Source organism: Schistocerca nitens, chromosome 1, assembly GCF_023898315.1.
Source record: "Schistocerca nitens isolate TAMUIC-IGC-003100 chromosome 1, iqSchNite1.1, whole genome shotgun sequence".
NCBI lineage: Eukaryota > Metazoa > Arthropoda > Insecta > Orthoptera > Acrididae > Schistocerca > Schistocerca nitens.
In genome coordinates this window covers 606,893,568-606,921,125 of record NC_064614.1, presented here as the reverse complement: position 1 = coordinate 606,921,125, position 27,558 = coordinate 606,893,568, and the positions used below count along the sequence as shown (strand labels likewise).

Sequence of the window (27,558 nt, the reverse complement as noted above, 5' to 3'; positions counted from 1 at the left end):
AATCTGGGGCTATCATCAACCTTTTGGTGCTCAAGAACTTGAAGGAGATCCAGTCCTTTCCAGGCAGGATTTCTTACGAGGTCTGTCTAAAAAGTATCGACCTTTGATTTTCCGGCACAAAATAGAGACGATAGAGCAGCACCACTGTACTCAGTAAAGGAAGAGATCTTTATGCGCATGTGTGCATTTTGTCCCCGTCTTCCAGTGCGTCAGTCGCTGCCTATCGGTAGCTAGGTAAGGTGCTGCATAACATGTTCATCCGATTACTGACTCTTTCAAGATGACTTAAAGCATTGAGCAAAGATACTGCATCAAATTTTGTCAAAAGCTTGGTGATTCTCAAAGCGAAACAATTTGTAAGATTCAGCAGGTGTTTGGAGAAGATGCGATGGGTGTAACACAAACTAAGGAGTGGTTCAACCAATTCAAAAACGGCTGCACATCAGCAGAGAGTAACCAGCGTTCTGGCAGGCCCCAAACTGCTCGAAATGCAGCTGCTGTTGAGAGGGTACAAAATTTGGTGACGGTAGATGGTCGTTTGACCATGCAGGAGATTGCCCAAGAGGTTGGAGTCAGTAAACATTCTGCACATGCAATTTTGCGTGATGATTTGAACATGCACCATGTGGCTGTGAAATTCATGCCCAAGTTGTTGTTGCTGGAACTAGGTGCCCTGCGTTTTGACATTGCACAGGACCTTCTGGACACCACCAATGCTGATCCTGGGTTTCTGAACACCGTGATAACTGGAGATGAGTCATGGGTGTATGGGTACGACCCAGAAACAAAAAGACAGTCATCGCAATGGAAGCATCCCGTGTCACCAAGGCTGAAGAAAGTGCGGCAGGTGCGAAGCAAAATCAAGGTGATGCCGACTGCCTTCTTTGAATTCCGTGGAATTGTGCATCACGAGTACGCACCGGAAGGAGTAACAGTGACAAAGGAGTACTATCAAGATGTTCTCCAGTGACTCCGTGACGCAGTTCGATGCATAAGACCAGACATGTGGATGGTGAAAAACTGGCTGCTGCATCATGACAAAGCCCCCGCACATTCATCCCACATGATCCAAAATTTCTTGGCCAAACATGGAATTACAGCCGTTCAGCAACCTCCCTACTCTCCAGACATGGCTTATGCGACTCCTGGTTGTTTCCAGAATTGAAGACGCCACTGAAAGGATCCCATTTTGAGAGGTGAGAAGGGGTAACACAATGATGGAGTTGAACACCATTCCAAAAGAAGACTTCCAGAGGTGTTTCCGGCAGTGGAAGGATCGGTGGATTAAGTGTGTGCAAGCACAAGGGGCTAACTTTGAAGGGGATTAGGGTCCCAAACCTGTTAGTTATTCAAGATATTTTTTCTTTTTAGACAGGCCTCGTATTAGGCTAAATTTGTCTTCCAGACTGTAAAAATCCGCTGTCCTCTTACCTTGCTTCGCAAAAATGGCATTGAATTCATATTCTCTGCAGACTGTCAGTGGTCTTTTCAGTCCCTCAAGCAATGTTTGTGCTCTGTTCACTGTTCGGCTTCATTTATGCTGGGTAAACTGTTAAACCTGCCTGCTGATGCACCCTAGTATGCTGTCACATCGGAACAAAGGTGGCAGTGAGCACCAAAGGTGCTTTCAGTAATGCAACTATTGAAATGTGAAAAAGGAGGCACCTAAAAAGTTTCATGCTTCTCTGCATGGGGCAAAGTTCCTACTCCTCACCAACCATAAGCCACTGATTTCATTGTTTGACCCTCATTCTAAGCTACCAGATGAGACTGCCCACAGAATGCAGGGGTGGACACTCTTTCTCAATAATTATTGCTGTGGCATTTGCTGCAGTCCACCACCCAGCACGCTAACACAGATGCATTATTGTAATTGCTGGTGGCAGCTGATCTGGAGCTCAATCGACAGGAGACACTAGTTTGCCGATTGGATGATACCTTGCAGCAGAAATTGCTGGATTTTCCTTTGATGGCGCAGAAGGTCAGTGCCACTGTGGCTGCTGTGCATGACATCCTCACTTGCTCCATCTTCTGCAGTCAATGAAGTGGGATAAGTCTCATCTTAAACCTTTGGCACAGCGTCATGTCCACAGGTCAGCAATAGATTGTACTGTTGAACATCTTGTGTGAGCTTAAGCTGACTGTGCACAGAACCAGGCTGTGCCACCGTGTCAGTTTTTCCCCATTGCTAGTCCCAGATCATTCTTGGGGCAGGGTGCACTTTGGCTCTGTGAACTCCTTTTTTGGGAAGCATGTGTTTTCCATATGTTGTGAAACTGTATTCTACTATGTCAGCAGGAGCTATAGTCACATTGTCAGTCATTTGTGCTATCAAGTACTCCCCTGGATCCTTGCATCTGATAAAGGTCAGCAATTTGTATTGCGGGAGGTAGAAGATTTTTGCATTTGCAGTGGTATCTGGCTTCTGACTATCTTTCTGTTACACCCATCTTCTAACACAGAAGTGCAACTCTTCATTCATACACTCAAGACCAACATAAAGAAGTCTGCATCTGCTTTGTCCAGTAATGATAAACTATTTTCTAGCCACATACCACATGATACCAGTTAATAGATACAATTCTGTGTAACATTTGGGTGAGTGCTGGCCATGGTATCTATTAGATTTGTTGCAATCCTTGTCACATGGTGTGGACTGTTATGATCTGTCATGGTTTCCTCATGGTGCTGCCATTTGGGCCCATTCTTTCAGCTTGCAGCTGAGATGGCTGCTATGTGTAGTAGTAGGCCACAAAAGTTGCCATTTGTTTGTGGTAGGTTTGTGGTGGATGTCGGTCAGGAGCAGCTGTCCCATCATTCTAATCAGTTGTGTCCACGATCTGTTGGACCCACAGGACCATTGTCTCTGTGCCAGCTGGGCAACAGGGTTGGTCACAACATATTCTGGTAGGAGGCTCCCTCTCTGCTGCCCTATGTCCGCCTATGGAATAGCATGTGACAGCGATTGCTCCTGCAAATCCTGGTGTGGAGCCCATGGACTTTTAACCAGTGCCCTGCTTTCCTCACTTGCCCGTCGATGAGTCCTCGCCTCTGCCAATGCCAGCAGACCAGCTTTTACACTAGCCTCCACAATTTTCCAACATTCCCGCAGAGACAGCTGCATCGCCATTGCCTACTTTGGTGATAGACCTGCTGCCAGGAAATTTCCCACTCTCTCTGGTTTGGCAGTGGAGGTCTTGACAAAAGCCTGGCCATTTTCAGGGAAGGGATGTGGTATCCCCACCATTGGACATCAATACAAAGCCAGATTGAATGGCATGGGTTTCATGTCAGAATAGTGCTGCAAACTGTCAGGAACTGCAGTTACAGAGCATTGTATGTGTGGAACCACTGACCCAGGCATTTACATGCCAGCAGTAATAGACCAGTCTGTCAATTCTTATGCTGACATTGGCCGTCTTGGACCTGACCTTCACACCACACTATTCTCTTGCTTTGCATGCTAGTCGTTCAGTCAGTCATTCACACTGGCTGCATTATGTGCTTTTCTCTGTTCCTATCTCTACTCAGTGTTTGGGCTTTCTTTTTCCCCATAGATTGACCTGCATGTTGAGTACGTTTCCTTTCCTCTTCTGGGGTCCAGCTCCCTGGCTATCCACTGCTGGCTAGAGTAGTTACATTGTGCCGATGGGATGATTTCATGGTGTTATCATGCTGAGCAGATGCAAAACGTGGTTTTGTGTGTCATGCTATTGCAGTGTTACCACTTTTATTCCATATCATTTGGTTCAGCTTTTGATGTTGCGTGTGGATTCACAATGAAAAAGACATTGTGAAATTCACTTAATGTAAATGTTTTTATTCCAGAAAGTTCTATTTGGATGGAATAAATTGATTAAAGCAGACTATCTTTTCAACTACAATACTTTCATCAATGAAAATATACTGATGTGCATGAAACCCTGGGAGCTTCTTATGAACTTCACTGCGACAACATTCTTGATTTAGAATAAACATTCTCATCGGATTTAAAGTTTGTTGCATTTTGTATCTTTTTGGTTTGATGTATAAAATAGCAAAAATTACAATATCCACTTTTTATCTAATTGATGACTAGTTTTGGCATACCCAAGCCAATTTTCAAATCATCCAGTCAGACAGAATGTTATATTCTGTCCAGCATGCAAACCATATTAAGACTGTACATACATGTCTGCTTCACGTCTGCTGTGCAGCGAGCTACCTTAATTTATGTATTAACTGTATTTTTCTTACTTGTCACTTCTACTTCCATGTGTTTTTGCTTTTATGAAGCTTTAATTGTCGAGTGCTAGTAATAGTGTTCCATAGATTTCGTGTTTTGAATACAGTCAGAGAGAGTCCCTTTAGTCAACCATAGTGCCAGTAGAGCTAGTGTTTGTTTTCAATACAGTCCAGAGACAGGTAGTGCTATTTTCATTGTTTTCTACAAGAAGTGGCTAGCAACCACAGTTCAGTCAACAATCAGCCGCCTTTAGTGAATTAGCAGTCTAGTTAAAAGTTGATTAACTCTCTACAGTAAATTGATTTCTTAGGATGGATAGGATGTGTGACTGCTGTGTACGGATGCAGGAGGAGCTGGCCACTGTTCGCGAACAGCTGAACGTGTTGATGGCCGCGGTCAGCCGTCTTCAGGCTGCTGCCTTGGAGTGTAGCGGCAGTGGGGAGTCTGGTGCGTCACATGATACACCCCAGGTGTTACATGCTTCACCCACTGTCCCTGCTGTCGAGACATCTTCGTGGGTACCGAGCTCCCCAAGGGGAGCGGCAGGTTCAGCAGCGTTCGCAGCGCACGAGGCGGAGGGTCAATTTGGAGGCTAGCTGTGTGGCATCGCCCGCTCTGCCTGTGAGTGGACATGTGGCCGCTCCTTCAGCAAGGCCCAAGCAGGCACACGGGGGGACGGGTTTATTAGTTATTGGGAGCTCCAACGTTAGGCGGGTGATGGAGCCCCTTAGGGAAATAGCGGAAAGGTCGGGGAAGAAGGCCAGTGTTCACTCTGTCTGCTTGCCGGGAGGTCTCATCCGAGATGTGGAGGAGGCCCTGCTGGCGGCGATAGAGAGTACTGGGTGCACCCGACGCAAATTGTTGCTCATGTCGGCACCAATGACTCCTGCTGTCTGGGTCCAGAGGTCATCCTCAGTTTGTACAAGCGGTCGATGGAATTGGTGAAGACGGAAAGCCTCGCTTGCGGGGTGGAATCACAACTAACTATTTGTAGTATCGTTCCCAGAACCAATCGCGGTCCTCTGGTTTGGAGCCGAGTGGAAGGCTTAAACCAGAGGCTCAGACAATTCTGCGGAGATCTGGGGTGCAAATTTCTCGACCTCCGCTATCGGGTGGAGAAATGTAGGGTCCCCCTGAATAGGTCAGGTGTGCACTACATTCCGGAAGCGACTACAAGGGTAGCGGAGTACGTGTGGAGTGCACATGTGGGTGTTTTAGGTTAGAGAATTCCCTCCCTAAGCCCGAGAAGATGCCTCCTGAGACGGGGCAAGGTAGGAGTAGGCAAAATGCAACAGGGAATAACAATATTAATGTGCTAATAGTAAACTGCAGGAGCGTCTATAGAAAGGTCCCGGAACTGCTCTCATTAATAAACGGTCACAACACCCATATAGTACTAGGGACAGAAAGTTGGCTGAAACCAGACGTAAACAGTAATAAAATCCTGAACTCAGATTGGAATGTATACCGCAGGACAGGCTGGACAGTGAAGGGGGAGGCGTGTTTATAGCGATAAGAAGTGCAATAGTATCGAAGGAAATTGACGGAGATCCGAAATGTGAAATAATTTGGGTGAAGGTCACGGTTAAAGCAGGCTCAGACATGATAATTGGATGTCTCTATAGGCCCCCTGGCTCAGCAGCTGTTGTGGCTGAGCACCTGAAGGATAATTTGGAAAATATTTCGAGTAGATTTCCCCACGATGTTACAGTTCTGGGTGGAGATTTTAATTTGCCGGATATAGGCTGGGAGACTCAAACGTTCATAACGGGTGGCAGGGACAAAGAATCCAGTGAAATTTTTTTAAGTGCTTTATCTGAAAACTACCTTGAGCAGTTAAACAGAGAACTGACTCGTGGCGATAACATATTAGACCTTCTGGTGACAAACAGACCCGAACTATTTGAAACAGTGAATGCAGAACAGGGAATCAGCGTTCATAAAGCGGTTACTGCATCGATGATTTCAGCCGTAAATAGAAATATTAAAAAAGGTAGGAAGATTTTTCTGTTTAGCAAAAGTGACAAAAAGCAGATTACAGAGTACCTGACGGCTCAACACAAAAGTTTTGTCTCAAGTACAGATAATGTTGAGGATCAGTGGACAAAGTTCAAAACCATCGTACAATATGCGTTAGATGAGTATGTGCCAAGCAAGATCGTAAGAGATGGAAAAGAGCCACCGTGGTACAACAACCGAGTTAGAAAACTGCTGCGGAAGCAAAGGGAACTTCACAGCAAACATAAACATAGCCAAAGCCTTGCAGACAAACAAAAATTACGCGAAGCGAAATGTAGTGTGAGGAGGGCTATACGAGAGGCATTCAATGAATTCGAAAGTAAAGTTCTATGTACTGACAAGGCAGAAAATCCTAAGAAATTTTGGTCTTATGTCAAAGCGGTAGGTGGATCAAAACAAAATGTCCAGACACTCTGTGACCAAAATGGTACTGAAACAGAGGATGACAGACTAAAGGCCGAAATACTAAATGTCTTTTTCCAAAGCTGTTTCACAGAGGAAGACTGCACTGTAGTTCCTTCTCTAGATCGTCACACAGATGACAAAATGGTAGATATCGAAATAGACGACAGAGTGATAGAGAAACAATTAAAATCGCTCAAAAGAGGAAAGGCCGCTGGGCCTGATGGGATACCAGTTCGATTTTACACAGAGTACGCGAAGGAACTTGCTCCCCTTCTTGCAGTGGTGTACCGTAGGTCTCTAGAAGAGCATAGCGTTCCAAAAGATTGGAAAAGGGCACAGGTCATCCCAGTTTTCAAGAAGGGACGTCGAACAGGTGTGCAGAACTACAGACCTATATCGCTAACGTCAATCAGTTGTAGAATTTTGGAACACGTATTATGTTAGAGTATAATGACTTTTCTGGAGACTAGAAATCTACTCTGTAGGAATCAGCATGGGTTTCGAAAAAGACGGTCGTGTGAAACCCAGCTCGCGCTATTCGTCCATGAGACTCAGAGGGCCATAGACACGGGTTCACAGGTAGATGCCGTGTTTCTTGATTTCCATAAGGCGTTCGATACAGTTCCTCACAGTCGTTTAATGAACAAAGTAAGAGCATATGGACTCTCAGACCAATTGTGTGATTGGATTGAAGAGTTCCTAGATAACAGAACGCAGCATGTCATTCTCAATGGAGAGAAGTCTTCTGAAGTAAGAGTGATTTCAGGTGTGCCGCAGGGGAGTGTCATAGGACCATTGCTATTCACAATATACATAAATGACCTTGTGGATGACATCGGAAGTTCACTGAGGCTTTTTGCAGATGATGCTGTGGTGTATCGAGAGGTTGTAACAATGGAAAATTGTACTGAAATGCAGGAGGATCTGCGGCGAATTGACGCATGGTGCAGGGAATAGCAATTGAATCTCAATGTAGACAAGTGTAATGTGCTGCAAATATATAGAAAGATAGTTCCCTTATCATTTAGCTACAAAATAGCAGGTCAGCAACTGGAAGCAGTTAATTCCATAAATTATCTGGGAGTACGCATTAGGAGTGATTTAAAATGGAATGATCATATAAAGTTGATCGTCAGTAAAACAGATGCCAGACTGAGATTCATTGGAAGAGTCCTAATAAAATGCACTCCGAAAACAAAGGAAGTAGGTTACAGTATGCTTGTTCGCCCACTGCTTGAATACTGTTCACCAGTGTGGGATCCGTACCAGATAGGGTTGATAGAAGAGATAGAGAAGATCCAACGGAGAGCAGCGCGCTTTGTTACAGGGTCATTTAGTAATCGCGAAAGCGTTACGGAGATGATAGATAAACCCCAGTGGAAGACTCTGCAGGAGAGACGCTCAGTAGCTCGGTACAGGCTTTTGTTAAAGCTTCGAGAACATACGTTCACTGAGGAGTCAAGCAGTATATTGCTCCCTCCTACATATATCTCGCGAAGAGACCATGAGGATAAAATCAGAGAGATTAGAGCCCACACAGAAGCATACCGACAATCCTTCTTTCCACGAACAATACAAGACTCGAATAGAAGGGAGAACCGATAGAGGTACTCAGGGTACCCTCCGCCACACACCGTCAGGTGGCTTGCGGAGTATGGATGTAGATGTAGATGTAGACATGTATATCGAAGTATTTATTTATTTATTTATTTATTTATTTATTTATTTATTTTATTTATTTTTTTTTTTTTTGTGAACATTGGCGGGATAGACATACAACACAAACATTTTTCAATTAAATAAAAAACTGAATCTTTCAACGTTGGCTGTTTTCTACTGCAAGCTGGTTAGCACAAGTTACTGTCCCATTATTAACCTAGCGTGCTGGAAACCCATATATCTTTCTTCTTTGATGATCAAAAATTCACTTACTTTTGCCTGTTTGGCTTCATATACAAATAAAATTGTTTTCATTTACTAGAAATGTCATTGGGGCTTGTGTTTGAAATATCATGGTAGATAATAGAATCAGTCCATGCAACATTACATAGTTAACTCTTGTGTACTGAGTCACTTCATAAAATGCCTGCATATGTAGACAAAAATCCCCTGCCTTGCCTGAGTCAGATTTGATGTTAAAATATAGCCTTATTGTAAATGGATGACTGAGTAACCCAGTAATAGATGTATTGTTTACACTTCACGTTTACTTACAGTCTCTTCTGCTACTCCTTGTCTCTTACACTTTTTTTGTTGGAATTGCTTGTAGTTTGAATTAAATTTCACCACTTAAATTACTAGTTTGAGATAATTCTTTCTTCCTTCCAGTGTCTGTACATTTCTGGTGGATTAACATTACAACCTACTTTCAGTTCAGTACTTCTCATATGATATCACAAACTATAAAAACAGTATATTAAAACAGTGAAATACAAGGAGCAAATGGTGCTTAGTTTTTTAGTGCTATATATAGCTCACAACCTCAATTGGAAAATCCATTCTCCCAAATTAATGAAGTGCCTTGGTTCAGACGTGTATGCAATACACACGACTACACCTATAGGCGAAACATGATGAAAAGCATGAAGATAGTAGTAGAATCAAAATGACCTCTGCAAAGACTTATAAAGACATAAAATTATTCCTGAAATGCGTCAGATACAGTTGTGTTTGATAACCTGCACAAGGATTTTAAATATCTTGTAGATAATGTGGTGGAGTTATGACTGATTTTCTGTTGGGGGAACTACCGCTACTCTGTTGAAGAATATTCTCACAAAAGCTCTTAACATTGATGTATTAACTTGTAATATAATTAAAATTAATACTATAAAATTACAAAGAAACAGAGTGGATAGCCATTAGTAATACCTTCAAGAGTAAAATTACAATACTGATGATAGACACACATAAATGTGAAAACACTAATAACAACTTTTGGAACTACAAATTACATCCTCAGGGAGAAAAGAGAGGCAGGTTGAGAAAGGTTATAAAGAACTGGCAGGTCACTCAGACTCAGTGGCGGATACAGAAAAACCTCAAGAAGGGAGCACTATAAATATCTTGAGCTACCTTTACTTTTACCGTAATAAAATATAATCAAGTCACATGCAAAGTTTGTTAATTTTATTGAAACTGATTATACACATATACAAGGCAATGCCATCTTACGATACAAAAAAATTACAATCGTGGTTTTCTTCCTTAAATGATGAAGTTTGTGTGGTTATTCTTCTTGGCAGATTGTTAATTACATTGTCAATAGGACAGTCAATGTCAGGGTGCGTGTTCAACAGAGCTAAACAATTAAGTCAATCCTCCTTCATTGTTGACCACAGCCATGTCTTTGTATGAAAAACTTCTTTCTACTGTAGCAGTAGATGCAGCTAAACAGGCAAATATTTTGTACTATAAGTGCAAAGTAGGATAGTCAAATCTAGGACAAACACACAACGATTGCATAACAGAAGAACCATGATCATTAAGCATGCTTATGCTTGTTTGCTTGTATTGAAGAATCTATCCCATTAGTGTCTTTTTAATTACAAAGAATGATTCTTCTTCATAGAATGGTAGTACAGTTAAGCACTGATTCAGTTATGTGCCAGATCATCACCATCATGTTTCAGTAGTTGTGAAGGCAAAAGTATGTTGAATTTTAAATGATAAATATTTTCTTCAGCAAAATGTTCTCTCATGTCAGTTGTAACATGGTCCAGTGTTGGAATAAAAACAGTTCTTTTCCAATATGTCATACCATCATCATTATGATCACATTTTTCCCTTTGTCTTTGTCTGCCTGTAAGACGAGGAACACTCATCTTCACTTCTAACTCTTCCATAACTGCCTTCACCTCTTCAACAATACGAGCAGAGTGGCTATCAGCATTAGCACTCATGCTGTCGCACACCTTGAGCATAGAATCTAATTTTGCTTTTGCCATTGTGGTGTCCAAGCTAGGATCTTGTAAGATTTTGCTGACTGGATATGTTATACTCAGTGTAAACAGGGTGATGATAAACTCGCAATTAGAGAGCTTTGGCAGCCGTTGTTCTATCCCTTCAACACTGTATTTGTTTAAGAACTTTGCAAACTGTTCCGAGATCAGCTGTGAATTGACTAACAGCATCTTGTCGCTCAACCCATCTCATTTAACAATGTGACTGCAGCAAGTGTTCTAGGTGACTCTTCAATGTTACGAACCGCTTGCTAGACACTGCAAAGAATGATACTACTTCTTCAATAGTACCAAGTGAGTTTCTCACACTTATAACATTGCAAATGTGATAGACAGCAAGGTTGAGCTGATGACTTCGACATGTTGCTACTTCGCATTGCTAGCTTTCTTTTTTATTGTAGCCACAACTCCTTTCAATTCTGACATATTAACTGAGCAACCATCTCCTTTGATGGAGAAAGGCTTTCCATTCTCTTTAGAATCATAGTACCTAATACTTCACCAGTAATGCTACGCTTTTCATCTTGACTCTCTTGATGTTCATCATCAATGTTTCCACTACAATCATTGTCTTTATGGATGTCAATGAAACCCAGAAATCTTTCGTGTAATTTGTTGTCACCATCAACATACCTTGCAGCTAAACTCAATTGGGCAACGTGTGCTATGTCCGTAGTCTCATCAAATATTATACTGTAATAATGATAATCTGTGATATCCTCCAGATTCTCCATAAAATCACTGTTTCACAGCATGAAATTAGTTCGTTACACATTAGTTTACTTATGTAAGTGGCGTTCGCTTTAGCGGTCTCAAGGTGATATTTTAGTTGCAAATCTCCAGCGTCAATTCTAAGTCTTAGAAGAGGTCTAAAGTTTCCCTCATTACTCACTATACTTTTACGATCTTTTATTTTCTAATAGACTCCCATCATCTCTATGCCCCAGTAGAGGAATATTTTGCTTTCCGTGAAATATGATTGTTTTTATTATAGGTACAAGACGGTCTCTGTTTTCCCTAATGCTTTCCATTCTCTGTCTTGACAATTGATTTATGACCTCAAGTTCACGTTTGTCTCCCGTCGCCAAAAATAATTGTGCATCTGTTGAGCTGAGAGTGGCTCTCAAGGTCACCATCTTTACCATTAAGTTTGGCAAACTTTGTTAGTGGTTCAGTCACATATTTCTTGGAAATAATGGATTTCTTTCCTCCAACCATTTTATTATTCACAAAAATTGGACAGTTAATGCAAAGAAGTCCCTTTTTAACTTGTGAGAATACCAGCCACGGGTACTGTTCAATTATTATTTTGCACTTACCTGTGTTCAACCCATCCCCTCTTGTGCTCAGAAGTAGGAAAGATATAACTTTTTTCAGGTATCATTGGAGCTGTGGGAAGCTTGTGTTTTATATCATCACTAATATTTGCTGACGCTAATATATCAAATAATTGCCAAATCATTGGGATTAAAGGAATCGGTCAATGAACTTTGTTGTGGAAGTTTCAATGAAGTGCTGGGCTGTGCCTGTACATCTGATGGTGTTTTTGCAGCTGAATTGTGACTAGAATCTTCAGATGTTTCTACTTTCCTTTTTTGTATTACATCACGATCCATTTTATTATGTTGTTATGACATAGGTAAATTAGATGCCAATTATTCTCGAATAAACACTTTATTCCCACTGAAAAATGCAACACTAGTACACTTAGCACTAAAACACACAAGGTCACACTCTGCATATTTGTAATATCATTAAGCAGAACACTGACTGTAGTCCGTGGTAATAGCCAATAATCACTTCCAAGTTATCACGAAGATTGTAGTTTTCAAACGACTACCTGTCAGCGACTCCGCTGCCCTTATATATGTAGCTCGGTTGCTTCGAGAACATTCGCTGCCAGAATGTTTGCTTCCAGACTTTTATGGAGTGTGAACAAATACCTATTGTGAAAGCAACAAGCCAATATGTACTTCACAACGTACAACATAAGTGTCAGTTTCCAATGATGACGTCATCCGGCAATTTATGTGTGTGGAACTTTTATTGTCGATTCTGTTCGTTTCTAGTGTACTTGATAGAGGGCCTATATAATAACAATGCCTTTTTAGGAATCTTCTCGAAAGTCACCATTACCGGAGAGATACCCATCAATAGTTTCACCTACCTAACTCGTATTACAAGTTACGTATGGGAGACTACTGTTAGGTTTTTAGTAAAAATATTGTTACGAGTCTCATTAAAATATTTTTACTGAGGAATTACTATGAATTACTATTATTAATAATTCACAATCAGCCAATCACTCTCACTCTTGACTAATAATTAACATTTGCACTTGCTACAACTAGGACTTTTTCCTTATTCATTCTTCAGTCTTAATATTTCTGCTTCTGAATGTAAATGTGCTTCCTATTTGACAAATAGTCCATATTAAAATGCTATGTATCGAAGGTTCTCTGTACAAGAAAACAGTAGGATATTCGCGACTTTTCTTGAACGAATGCCAGACAGAATAACGTATTGAGATCACTAGAATGTCCGAGACTTTTCTCTTAGGTGTGTGTTAGCTACCGGTGTGCCAGACAGAAACGTATAAAATACAATGATGTGGACGCTCACGCTACATAGGAAAGTACAACTAGTCGATAACTCAAGTCAGTCGAATTGACTGATGAAAGAAGCGAACAAATAGCGTGCGGGTTGACTAGTGGAGGTGGTGTGGCTGGCAATGCAGGTGGCCCCTCAATGGGGGCGGGAGGGGGGGGGGGCACGCGCCCCATGCGCCCCTCCTATGCATCTGCCACTGCTCAGACTCCATAATGAAAGGGGATCACTTCCTGTGAGGATGAAGGGAAACAAAAAAAAGAGGCCATATGCACAATTGTGTGTTTGACTGGTGTATTTATAATGAACTGCAGTGGATATCAAAGTATTTTTTATCATTGTATATGTATATATCTTCCATATAAATATACTAATGAAAAGTCCTTTTTGAGATATAAAAAATAGTGAAAGTAACAAATCTCTGAACAATGGAGGTGCTGATTTGCCATGAACAAGACCGAAAACTTACAGTTACAGTCATTTGAAAATTGCTTGTAAGAAACATATGTACACATTTAAAAACCTGCATTAGCTGTTTTATGTACCAAATTTGCATAGCTACAGTAGTAACACTTAATGAGACCATGTCAGGAACATTATTATTGTTGTTATTTAATTTCATCTTATCCCTGGAGTTTAAATGTAAGCTTTATGAGCTTCAATATTTCCCAGCAGTTACTTTACGCAGTGTAAAGTTTCTTGTAATCAAAGAGGAACATCACTTAAGTGTGACAAAATTTATTTTTTCCCGTGAAGTACATACCAAAAAGTTTGAAAGTTAAACTTGCAACTCTATTACAAAACTAGCTTGCACTGACAAATTGATATTTAGTTAGCATAATGTTTTAGAAATTGTTGGTAGGTTAGTTTCCCCCATGAACTCAAAAATGACAGTAACAATTGCTAGTTTTATGTATGATATGGTTGTAAAAATTCTTTTGTTCACCATTTTTACTTCATTGCTATGTCTTACTGTGTTCGGCCAGTGCAGCACATGAAGTCCAGTGTTCAGTCTTCCATCTCCTTAAGGAAATTATTTCCTATATTTCTGGTTAAAACTCTGTTCATGGGATCAAATTATCAGAATATGATTTGAGTTGTTGATTGCTGCTGGTTTTGTTTACTATAGAGGTTACGCCTGCAACAACAAGAAGTCGGCAAAATATTTCGAAGGTAGAAGTGTGTATCACTAGAAGCCTTTTAACTATTGCCTGAGTTTGTGCTGTTTACTGTTTTGGTCCAGTCTTACTTTTCATTTATCAGTCATGTTAAACACTTTGGTAACAATATGAACATTGGTGAACTCTCCTTCCTCCATGGGTTTGTCTTAATTTTTTAGCACTACAACCCATTTCTTTTTCCAAGATGAGTGTGACAGTTATGTCCAAGGAAACGGGTTCCTTTATTCTGAGGTCCACCTTTCAAGTTTGCATTTTGTTAAATTTGTGCTGTTTTTCATTAATATCAGCTGTTGTCTGAAACTTTCACTGACCTTAATGTTATTTATCTTGTGGTTGATGCCAAAAAACTTGCAGAACAATTCACCAGTGCAATTAATGAGTCTTGTTTTTTGTATGTTCTCTCTCATTTACTTGTATCATTTTTTGGTAAGTCCTTGCTGGAACATCTTCTGTCGTAGTGTCTTTCATGCCATATGTTGCTGGAACCATTTTAAATGATTTTTGTTTAACGTCCCTACTCTAGTCACTCTCCAGAAACATACAACAAACATGTTGAGGAAAGACTCTGCTATAAAATAGATGTTGGTGAGGATATAATATAAATGCCTGTAAAACTTAAAACAATTCATCTTACCCCTGTAATCATATGAATAATGTATTATCAATGTAGAAACACCACTAGAGCGGAACTCATCCAAGAGTTTTATTTTTAAAATGCTGTCATGGACAGACCTATGAGTAGGTGCAAAAGAAGAGAATTCTTTGCAACACCATTTTCAAGTTCAGAGAAGTTTCCGCATAACTTGAAGTAACTAGAGTATTTGATTGGGTCATGTATGAGAATATTTCCCATTCTCTCGTTTCTTCACCTGTAACGTTAGTAACTAAAGATGTGGTGCCAAGGGGTTGCCACTATGTGCAGTTCAGAAGTATTTAGTGCTTTGATCATTCCACAAGATGCTTGGAGTACTTCATCAATGATTTAATGTATTCCTGTAGTTGTTTGAACGTCTTAGACATACTGAAACTGAAATTACGTGTATTATGCTTTGATGAGTTGATTTAATTTATATAGGTATAAATGGGTGTCCGGGTTTTGTTCAGATATTATTATGTGTTGCACTTCTGCACTGCAAAAGGATTTTTGGTCTATGGTTCGTGATGTTATAAGATTGTAGCTCAGTTTCTCCCTAGTGGACTTATCCACCTTCCTATATTGCATATGGTTGATCTGTAGGTCAGTGAATATCATTTTATTTGTATTGACAGTAATTTCTTTAACTGCTGTAGCGTTACTCCTGCCCTATCAGTATTTGCAGGTGAAATTTTTTATACTACTGTATTGTATATTTACATACACATTGCCACTATAAATGATCCATTCATTTTCAAAGTTTTTTATTTTCCAGTGTACAAATATGATTGCCACAGGAATAGAACCATAACTCATAGAAGTTCAGTTGTGTCCACCAATTGGCATTAGAAGTCACGCACATGCATTCAGAAGGAAGTATGGAAAAGAACTGCCATGTAAACAGAGCATTGTGCTTTGGTGTGGACTATTTAGGGACAATGATTGTCTCTGTAAACAGAACCAATTGTCAGATGCAGGCTTGTAGATAGAGCGGGAAAGTGTCATAGGCAACAATCTACACAAGCCACAAACTTGGAATACCACATCAAACAGTGGTGTGTGTGTGTGTTTTTATGGTGGCAGTTCCATTTCAAACCATACTGTCTGCAGCTTGTACAGGAATAAAAATTCGAACATTATTGCTAGCATCTTCAATTTTGCGTCACACTCCAGGAAGAGCTTGAGGTGAATATTTCGCCTACAAACGTCTCCAGTAATGAAGCATCCTTTCATTTATCTGGAAAGGTCTATCATCACAATGTGAGAGTGTGACACACTGAAAATCATCATGAAAGTGTGGTGCATGAATGAGATTTGCCAGAGTTAATGTTTTCTGTGCAGTGTAACAGACAAAGCTGTATGGACCATTTTTCTTTGACAAGGAGGCTGTAACGGGTATCTCTTACCTCGATATGTTGCAGTAGTTTTAGTTTCCACAACTGACTGCTGATTCCGAGAATTTCATCTTCCAACGAGATGTCTACCTAAATGATGAACTTTTCCATTGCTGGATTGCATGTTGTGGTAAAGATTATGTGACTCTGTACACTCCCCCCCCCCAAGTCACCTGACTTAAGCATAGTGACTTCTTTCATTCAGTGTACATTAGGCCCATGTTTACATATCTCTACTGCCACTACTGTCAAGAACAATGGAACAGCTCAGAGAATGTACCAATGCTGCTGTGATGACCATTTACAGGATGTCATTACATAAGGTGTAGAACGAACTTGACTACCACTTAGATATTTGTTGTGTGACCTGAGATGCACTCATAGCGCATATGCAGAGTGCAAAATGCAAACTTGGTGAGTTTATGGTTCTGTTCATGCGTCAGTTATATTTGGACATGTAATACTTTGGAAAATATATACCTTTGAAAAAGAATGAATCATTTATAGTAGATCTTGCATGTCAAGCCATGTTGGAACTTCAAATTTTTGAATGCTTTTTTATGCATGTGTTATAGTGTTAAAGAGTGAATATAATTTCTATTTTAGTATGAAAGTTCCGTCCAAGTAATTAAAATACTTACCAATGTTGATCAGACTCTCGGTGAAGAAAACAAGCGATGTGAAGAAAATACTGAAGACAATTTGCTGTCAGAGGAGACAGCAAAGCTGCAGAGTATCTTCTCAAAACCAATACAAGGACAAGAATCACTTAATATTAAATTACAAGATTCGTTAGGAGAGAGAATAGGCACACTTGCAGCAGTACTACCAATAAATGGAACCAAAAATAATTCTGTCACCAGTGCAGATAAAATTATACAGGTAAACATAACTATTTGTAATGTACTATTTTGAAATATATTGTCAGTTTTTACGTGCCTTGATAATTTGCTTTGTTAATAGTGGTTAAAACTATGTAGCAAATAGGTATTGTGCCTGATGTATCCTATATGAGGCTCTGTTTCAATTGTGCAGCCTGAGGAGAAGATAGGATTAATAGATCTCAGCAGAGAAGGAAAACTTACCTGCAATAATGAGCCTTAAGTCCAGAAGTCCCTCTGTGAAATCTAATGGCATAGTAAACTAATATACGCGTAAATTGTAACTGAAATTAATCTTATGCTGTATATTTGGTACAACAGATTTGATAAGTATTGCAGAACTGTGCATGATCATTTATTTTGGGGTTTCAGTATGATATGAAGCCCACAGTTGGTGCATTCAAAGGCCCAAAATATCATGACAGAGAATCAGAGAGCACCTTCATATGTCTGGTGGATCTCCTCTCCACCTGTGGGGTTTGTAGGTGGTGCCATAAAGCCTCAACAGTAATTGCTAGAGGATTGCGACAAGTGAGTTGCTAATCAACCAAGTCCCAAACATGTTTAATGGGTGACGTGTTGGGAAAAAGTGCAGGGCTAAGAAGTTGTAGTATCGGTCATTTTTAGCAGAATGCTTGCTGAGTCCTTCCCATATATTCTGCCGAGTTTCTCATGAAGGTTTCTGCAGGACCTCACACTGTAAAACAATTGTGGTCCAACAGTTGCCGTTGTTGGCACACCGTGCATCTCAACAAGAAATTGCACAGTCCATGCCACTAGTGTACATGTATATGTCTGCATTCAGCATCAAACAGTCTACACAGATGGGTTCACATCTGTGGGATGCTCGATCATAAAGTAAAGGCTGCAAGAATAGCTGTGCAGCAGCAAAAGCTGTATGGACAATGTGTGGTCACCCTGTGCTGTCATAACAATGTGCCGTTGGGTACATTCGCTGCTTTTTACCCTCTTTCATATTCTGGCTCCTCATGTGCATCATATTTGCAGCGACAAGCCTTGTTTGAGTTGGAATATTATGGCAAGACACTCTCTCTTGGAGGCTAGTCATTCTGCCATTCAAAGTAACTTACATACTACTATTGCTGCCTTTTAAGTCAAAAAGCCATATAAGTTGTTGGTTTCCATTCTTACTCCATTTCATAGCTTGTTGTGTACTTAAAAGGGGACCTTATGGACTGCTTCACTTTCGTTTTCTTCACACACACAATACTTGAGTGTAAGAGCCCAGATATCAGTTTCCTAAAGCAGTGCAACACACCACTCGAAAAAGTCATATTTGAAGATTAGAAGATTTTCAAGTGCTGTTCAATATAAAACATTACAATATTATTAAACTGTTCTTTGGTAGCTCAGAACATAGCATAATCAAAGTGTAATCACTGCTAGCAAACTTTCTTTTCTACTTTATTTTTTAAATTACATATTTATGAACAAATGGAAATGTTAATTAATAAATATTGAATCATAATATATAATAAAAACTTTTTTAATTACGTAACAGACATTTGAAAAGCCTTTTTGCTAAATGAAGAAAATTATATACATCAGTATTACTGCTCAGTCTCTAGAATAAATAAGTATTTTACTTCCTATTCAATATTTTGCATTCTTAAGCTAAATTTTAATTCTTCATGAATGTTCTCAGTTTCATGTAAATAGCAGTTAAAATAAAAAGATTTTACTTTTATTAAATTATGACTTCATATTTGTTAATTAACATGTATATTTGTTGAACAACAATATTATGAAAAGTAAAGTTGCTACTCACCATAAAGCAGAGATGCTGAGTTGCAGATAGGCACAACAAAAAGACTCTAACAATTGAAGCTTTTGGCGATTAAGGCCTTCGTCAACTGTACACACATGACTGCAGTCTCACGCAATTGAAACCACCAGTTTGTGTCTGTCATCTATTGTTGACGAAGGCCTTAATGCCCAAAAGCTTTAATTGAGACAGACTTCTTGTTGTGCCTATCTGTGACTGAGCGTCTCTGCTATATGATGAGTAGCAACTTTCCTTTTCATAATATTGTTATATTTGTTCCTAAATATGGAAGTAAAAAGGGAAAAAAAAGATAACTAGCAGGCCTCAAACCAGCTACTTTATGATTACAGTTTGACTGTACTACGTGCTGACCTACCAACAATTTTATTAATGATGTACATTTACTGTGTGCCACTCCATAGGACCCCCTTATTAGATTGATATAACAGTGAGTGAGCTTTCTTTCCAGTCATACGAGATGGTGCCGTTAAGCTCATGTGTATGCCATCTATCTGGGGTAGAGTGCTTTACTGGGCTTAGTCAGGTTGCAATTGGTAGCCCTTTCCTACCTGTGACCTTTGAATTGAGTTACCCAGTCAATTATAGGGGAACCTAAATTTAATGTGGTCTCCTAACCATGGTGCTGCTGTGCATATTTCAGATTAATAAATCATTGTCATTACTGAAAGGAATGATAAATGACAGGAAAAAACTTAAAATCGAATTAGGATTAAACTCTGAAGTTCCATGTTTCTAGTCTGACACTAACCAATTGGACCAACAAGCCAAATTACAATCTTGATCACTTCTTTCCAGAACACTTTCCTGTACATTCTCGAAGTCTGGGTTTTTCCTAAATTGTACAATTTTCACAAATTTAAGTGTACAACAAGAGCTACACAATTTTTGAATGAATTAATGACACACCTATAGGACAGTCATAAAAGGTGAATTTTGTTCCACTGGAAATTGCTGTTTTTATGATATAACTGATGGGAAATATACACATGAACTTGATTTTATGATTTTTCTTAGTCTTTATAACACACGTAGAAATAATATTTAATTCAGCTGGAGAACACTGACAATCTAACCAAACATGCCAGCAGTAAGATCCTGAAGAATCACCTCCAGAGGAAATTTGTGGAGCTTGCACAGGTGAAAAGAAGTGCTCAGACGAAACTGGATATTTTTCACATTTTGGTGAATCCTTCAACACATACAATCAGGAAGGCAACTTCAGACGTTCCGTCTAAGGGCACAAATTATTCTGCAACACCTCAGCACATACCAGGAGGAAAGACCATACACGCCATTGAAGTGTCACTTAAGAAACTTTGTCAGATAGAAGCAGAGAAGATCTGACAGGAAATAATGAGAATACTTCACCATGAAAGCATTGAAAGCAGAAAATATCACTTGAAGAGGGAGCCTCACAAAGTGGACAAAAGAATAACAAAGGTATTATAATCCTACAGATGTACAAAGGAAAGACCAAAATAATAATGTACACTACAATGTATAAGGCAAAATTAGCATGTCACCATATGACCTCTCTTACAAAGAACTAAAAGGTGACCCCACAGGGAAGATAGTGAGGGAGGCACATGTCCTAATTACAGGTTGTAGAATCAATCCTGACACAGTTAAGGGGGGTCACATCTAAAGTTTCAGTGCACCAAGAATATGTGGCATACCTCAGGTACATAAGGAAGCCTTTCCTTTAAAACCAATCACTAGTGGGATCAACTAACCAACGTACTATATGACAGAACATGTAGTCCAAAAGTTAAGTCACATGGTCGGCCACATGAAGTGTTATGTTAAGGATTCCACACATTTCGATCAACTGGTATGAGAACAGCAAGTATTAGTTATGAATTTAATAGTTAGCTCTGATGTAAAATACTGTTTACCAAAGTGGCTATAGCTGAAACCCTTAGTATGCTACAGTAGCATATACCACAAGACATCTGCAGCTTGGTGCAATTGTGCTTGTCATCAACATATTTTAGCTGGCAGGACAAATTCTGTGACCAGATAGATGGAGTGGCACTGGGTTGCCACCTTTCACCTGTAGCAACTGACTTATTCATGTAAGCATTCGAGCAGACAGTGTGAAGTTCTGTGTTACTGTGCTCATGTTGCTGGCTGAGATACATTTATGACACATTCGTCGTGTGGCCACATGGGGAAGCAGAACTATGCAGATTTCGTCAGCACCTCAGCAGCCTACATAAAAATATACAGTTCACACTAGAAATAGAAAATAATACAAAAATTCATTTCTGGATGTAACAGCAAACTAGGACACAAAGTGTTTAGGAAACTGACACTCACCAGCAGATATATGCATGTAGATTCGCATTACCATTCAGCACAAGGGAATGCTGTGCTACTTATTGCTGACAGCCCAGGCTAACCATATCGGTGATGCTCTCAAATCTCCAACATGAATTAAATGAGTTCCGGACAACATTTCATGTGAATGGATATAGCAGCAGGGTGCAATGGAGATAAAACAGACAAAGGAACATAACTACCTATTCTTGCTGCTCACTTACTTTACATGAGATGTGTCGTCAACTGTGTAGACAGATGCCCTTCCGTGGAGGAGTTAAACTAATGTTCCCGAACAGCAGCAGGGTCAGAGAACTGGCTTTCAAAGGATTCTTTATCTGCTCCCCACACTACAGGCATCCACAAACTTTGTTGTGTATGCAGTTAAGTCAGCATTAGTGAAACTGTGTGACTGATTAGCACTTCCATGTTGGAGTATAAACAACATGCGTATGTGGGGCAGCACAACAAATAAGCTATAGCTGAACACAGCCAGGGCTGTGGCTACTCTTATCACTTTTCAAGAACCTCGGGCTGCCCTGCTTGCTCAGCAGTTGTGGATGTAGCAGCGAAAAATAAGAGAGGCTATTGGGGGCACGTTTGCCAGCTAGCAACTCCACTTGACCCAGGTTTTAAAGTGTAAACGAGCGGCCACAAGAAAACTGCCATATGGTATCACTGTCTCTCTGCAGGAAAACACTACCCTGGTTACAAGCTACTGATTTGTTCTTTGCTACTACCCACGTTCCAGAGAAGCACTGGCAATAGCTGACCTTAAGTCACTTCTTCATAGGCATCTGTACTTGAAACTGTCGACTGGCAACCCAGAGTGTGATGTCAGTACACTTCTGGCAACTGAAATAAAGCAGTATATAGGGACTCTGGCAGTTTGTTGCCCTGAAGAGGACCATCACAAATACAATGCTTTACAGTGATGCAGCATAACACTGAAATTATTTTATTCAAACTTCTTTCTGTCTTGCAGTTTATTGCTACTTATGACCCATTATGTGTTGTTTTTGTGGGGCGTTGAAAGCTTATATCAGAAAAGAAGGTTCCCCTTTTGCATTAACAACAAATATTGATAAGAGCAAAATAGATAAAGTATTTTCCATGATATTGAGGATTAGCTAGTTGTATAACACTAGAGCTAGCATTGATGGCCATTTTCAAGAATAGATTATCATTCAGTCTTATATTGAACATCAGTAATTATATAGCAGTAATGGAAATTCCAGGATGGAGCAACACATAAATTAAGGGAGAAATGGCAACCATTCACCAATAGTGGAATAATGCATGAAGCACAGAGACATGTAACAGAAAACAGTATTCACAGTACCTTTTGAGCACTAGCTCCTTTTCTAGCAAAAATGCACACATTAACACACACACATGTACACCCGAAAGCATACTCCCATCTCACAAAATACATGACCGCTCATATATTTCTTTGTGTCTGATGATGGACTGACAGCTAAAACTGCTTAGGACAGCGGTTTTCAAACTTTTTTTGGTTCGTGGGTCCCTTGTCCTGACCATAAATATCTGCAACACCTTTCACACGTGACATCCGACTTGAAATGTAGGGTGAATAGACTTAAGTTGCTTCTTGATCATCAGTCGTCAAATCTCAGCACAAGATTATAAATTGTGTCTTGCGTATTTTTCTCTATATACAGGGTGTTACAAAAAGGTACGGCCAAACTTTCAGGAAACATTCCTCACACACAAATAAAGAAAAGATGTTATGTGGACATGTGTCCGGAAACGCTTAATTTCCATGTTAGAGGTCATTTTAGTTTCGTCAGTATGTACTGTACTTCATCGATTCACCGCCATGATTTCATGCAGGATACTGTACCTGTGCTGCTAGAACATGTGCCTTTACAAGTACGACACAACATGTGGTTCATGCACGGTGGAGCTCCTGCACATTTCAGTTGAAGTGTTCGTATGCTTCTCAACAACAGATTCGGTGACCGATGGATTGGTGGAGGCGGACCAATTCCATGGACTCCACGCTCTCCTGACCTCAAACCTCTTGACTTTTGTTTATGGGGGCATTTGAAAGCTCTTGTCTATGCAACCCCGGTACCAAATGTAGAGACTCTTCGTGCTCGTATTGTGGACAGCTGTGATACAATACGCCATTCTCCAGGGCTGCATCAGCGCATCAGGGATTCCATGCGACAGGCGGTGGATGCATGTATCCTCGCTAGCGGAGGACATTCTGAACATTTCCTGTAACAAAGTGTTTGAAGTCACGCTGGTACGTTCTGTTGCTGTGTGTTTCCATTCCATGATTAATGTGATTTGAAGAGAAGTAATAAAATGAGCTCTAACATGGAAAGTAAGCGTTTCCGGACACATGTCCACATAACATATTTTCTTTCTTTGTGTGTGAGGAATGTTTCCTGAAAGTTTGGCCATACCTTTTTGTAACACCCTGTATATTTTCAATCTGAAACAATTGTAAATCCAGGATGGAATGTAACAATATTGAATTTTGTCAAAGACCTTATGACCCGAAAGCTATTATTTGTGACAGTCTTTCTGTTGTGTCTCTCTGCTACTCAGCAACTCCGCTACATTGTGAGTAGCAACTTTCCTTTTCACAATATGGTTACAGTCCATCCTGGATTTTCCATTGTTTGATGTTTGCCTGATGGCATTTCTTCAATCCTAACCCAGTGCTGTTTTCCTTAGTTACTATTTTCTAATGCATCACTATGTGTTTCTATTGTCGCTTAACAAACCGCACTGCATGCTCTACTTACGAGCCACACTGTATCAGCCGTCTCTGCCGCGCACAACAGATGGCTATAAGACCACGCTGATTGTTGGTGTAGCACATTATAACCCACATGACTCCCAATGATATCATTAATCCATACCTTCTAATTGATCACTCTCCCGTATTTTCTTGTGTTATTTCCTGCACCTTTCCAGTGCCACACGATCTTGTATCTCATCCTACGAACCCATCCACTCGCCCCACTATTTCTCCGTTCTATCCCAGTTCACAGCCAGTAATTCTACCTCATCCTGTCACATCTGCCCTCCCCCTTCTTCATACTTATCCACCCTCAGATCTGCTACCTACAATAAAATATATATTTATATATTATTTATATCTTTTCTTTGATATGGTGACTTCTCGCCAGTTTTGGTGAGTTTTCACCTTTCGCTATCGTTGACTTCCACAGACTTCATTTTGTTTCCCCCTTTTTCCTCTGTTTCATCATTCTCATGATTTTTCACACATATTTGGGTGTACATTTGCAATCTGTAGTTCATGTTGACAACTGCAAAATGTTGCAAAACAGTCAGTTTACTTTGGAAAATACTTCGAAAAATAATCACTGAGTTCAGTTAAATGAGCCACAAACACAAACTTCAGTTCTTCACTCGGCTGAAAGTTATAGTCTTTTAAAACAGTGCAGAAGGCAGTGAGAAAGTAATGAATACCTTTTTAACCAAATTTTTCTTCCACAATACAAGACTGACATAATAACAACACTTACTTGCTGCCTCACTACATATCACTGCTAGAGCACATGTAGCTCTTTTACTTAAAAAGCAAATAGACCAAATTATTATTTGTGTGAAGCCATCGTGATGCTTCTGGTGTAAGACTGCGCACAGTTCAAAAATGCTAGATTAGAGTATTACAAAAGTTTTGCTTGTTTTCATTCATAATAAATAAATATTCTACAGTGAACCAATGAAACAACCAAACAACTCACTCCTATAGTTTTTTCTGTCCTACTGTGTTCAGTCATGTATTTTTGTTTGCTTTCCTTTTTCTTTCTCCTTTTGTATTTAACTATCGATATATGCTGATAGTCCATATTCTATAATTTTTAGGTGGACAGTGAACAGGATGTGACACAGCTCAAATTGGAAAAGTTCATTGAAGAGATTTCTCAGAAGGACAAAATGTTGCTGGAAATGAAGGAAAAACATCATACTGAATTATCACAGTTGAAGGAGGAAAACAATGCAGAAAGGTATGTGGGATAAGTTGGTGAAATGATACACTGTGATAAAAGGTCATTTTCCTTCGTGCTTCACTGCAAGTGTTGCTGTTGTGATTAAATATTGTACATTTATCTTCATTTGCAAGTGTTCATTTCCCCTTCTTTAGTTTTTAAATCTGCGAAGGACTCAGAAATAGACCTCTTTTCATATTTGGAATAATGATTAACTTGAGGGTCAGTCAAGAATACAACCATAATATCAGTAAAATAATGGCATCTTCACACTGTCCCTAACCTTTCTCCCACACTTGTTTCTCACACACTGTGGCAAAGGGCAGAAAATAAAATTAATGTTGGAAGCGTATTAGGTGTCGACATTAGGAAGGGACTTGCACTTTCAGATGTTACGAATGATCTCTGTGCACTGTGCAAATTTACGGTTACATCCGCATCAGCACATTATCACTAGACTTTGTGTGCTTAGTTAAACAGTAACAACCAAAATTGTTTCATATTATAAAATTATATATAATTTTTTTTTCATAACAAAGTTAAACCAAGGCTCAGTTTGTGACTGAAGACAATCAATATTTATCCTTCAGTAGGCTGCCAGGACTAACACTGTTGGAAGTTTTCTATTGGGGTTTGCTCCATTAGCCTTTGGTAGCCCTTGACCCTATCAAGTCTGCAAGAAAGCAGGTCCCCCATACGAAGTCTAGATGGTGAACCAACACCATTGCCCAGATGATAGCTCATGGCATTTTGACAAGTGGTAGTTGGATGTCTGGTGTGGACCAGACTGCTAGGCTTGCCTTCAGAATGGTCAGTGAAGCTTGAAAGATACTACACTCCCAACCACCCCATATTGCCCTGAAACAAGTGTAGAGCTCCTGTAATCCACACCCAGGCAGCTAGAGTGAAATTATAATGATGAACAAAGATGGGACATTAGTATTCACTGGAATTTTTGTATACCAAACAAAGAATGTTCCCTTGCAAAGTATGAATGCAGAAGAGGTGTAAAAAAGTCAGTAATAACAGTACAATCCATTTTTATTAGCAAACTTTGAAGTTTTCACCTTTGAAATCATCCCTTTATTGTCTTGTAAATGCTCTTTTTATTGGTGTTTTAACGCTATGTAAAATCAGTTGCTTCAGACTTGTCTGGATGGGTTTACTGACAATACAAATTAATTTTGCACAGAGAAAATGCCCAAAACACTCTAAAGTATAGACACTGTTTCTAAAATTTTGTATTTCATACAGTTGTTTACCAGGTATTGCATGTGTTTTCCATTTCCCATGGTATCCTGCATAACAAAAAATACTTTTTTTTATTTACTAGAGAAAATAAAGTTGGGCGAAGCTTAAAACCAAGAATGTAGATATTGATGCTGCAATCAATTTGTAAATTTTGCTGAAAACTCAAAAATAGATTTTTGGGACATTCACTGTATTCTGCTTGTTAAATTTGTAAATGAATATTTTTAAATAACTCATCCTTCTCGTCACAGTTGCCGATAAATATGAAACTTCCCGGCAGATTAAAATTGTGTGCTGGATCGAACAACTATCCTCCTAAAATCCCAGTGTGAATGCTGTTGTTCATTAAGAGAGATGGTACAATGCCTTACCCCCCCCCCCCCCCCTCGAATATTGTTGTAAGCTGCACAACTGATCTGCAAACTATTCCCACTAATAACATGATGACTTTTATAATTGATAGTCAGGTAGTTTATCAATTTTAAGTACAAAGCTGGTAATTCATTCAATAAAATGTTGGGAAATTGTGAGAGCTGCAAAAATAATAAACTATATTATAAAACCAGCTACCAACCACTAATTTAAAGTCCTTTTCCTTTTTCAACATATTTTATTTTTCCATGCCTGTACCGGTTTTGAACTTCCATTCATAGTCAGTTGGCTGCATTATAAGATGAACTGCTAATCAGATGGTTGTTATTTTGTCTGCCATCGTGCCTAACATGAAAATATATTAACTGATAAATATTCATAAGGGGCATGAAGATAAATGAAATTTGGAAATTGCATAGTGGCTGTTAGCTCCAGTACTTACAGTAAACATGTCTTGATAGCTTTAAAGGCTTGTGTTTTTATTGTTTTTCATGTACCATGCAGTA

The 27,558-nt window shown here is 39.6% G+C and overlaps 1 protein-coding gene across 8 annotated transcripts in view; it reads left to right on the top strand.

The window, feature by feature from the left end:
- The window catches only part of LOC126256782 (E3 ubiquitin-protein ligase TTC3-like), a 364,962-nt gene that overhangs the window by 213,224 nt on the left and 124,180 nt on the right, over window positions 1-27,558 (top strand). For all 8 annotated transcript variants that reach the window (XM_049955514.1, XM_049955508.1, XM_049955509.1 and 5 more), the window contains 2 exons: window positions 17,082-17,309; window positions 25,305-25,447. In XM_049955514.1, coding sequence (XP_049811471.1) covers window positions 17,082-17,309; window positions 25,305-25,447 — 371 coding nt within the window. The remainder of the gene's footprint in view (window positions 1-17,081; window positions 17,310-25,304; window positions 25,448-27,558) is intronic.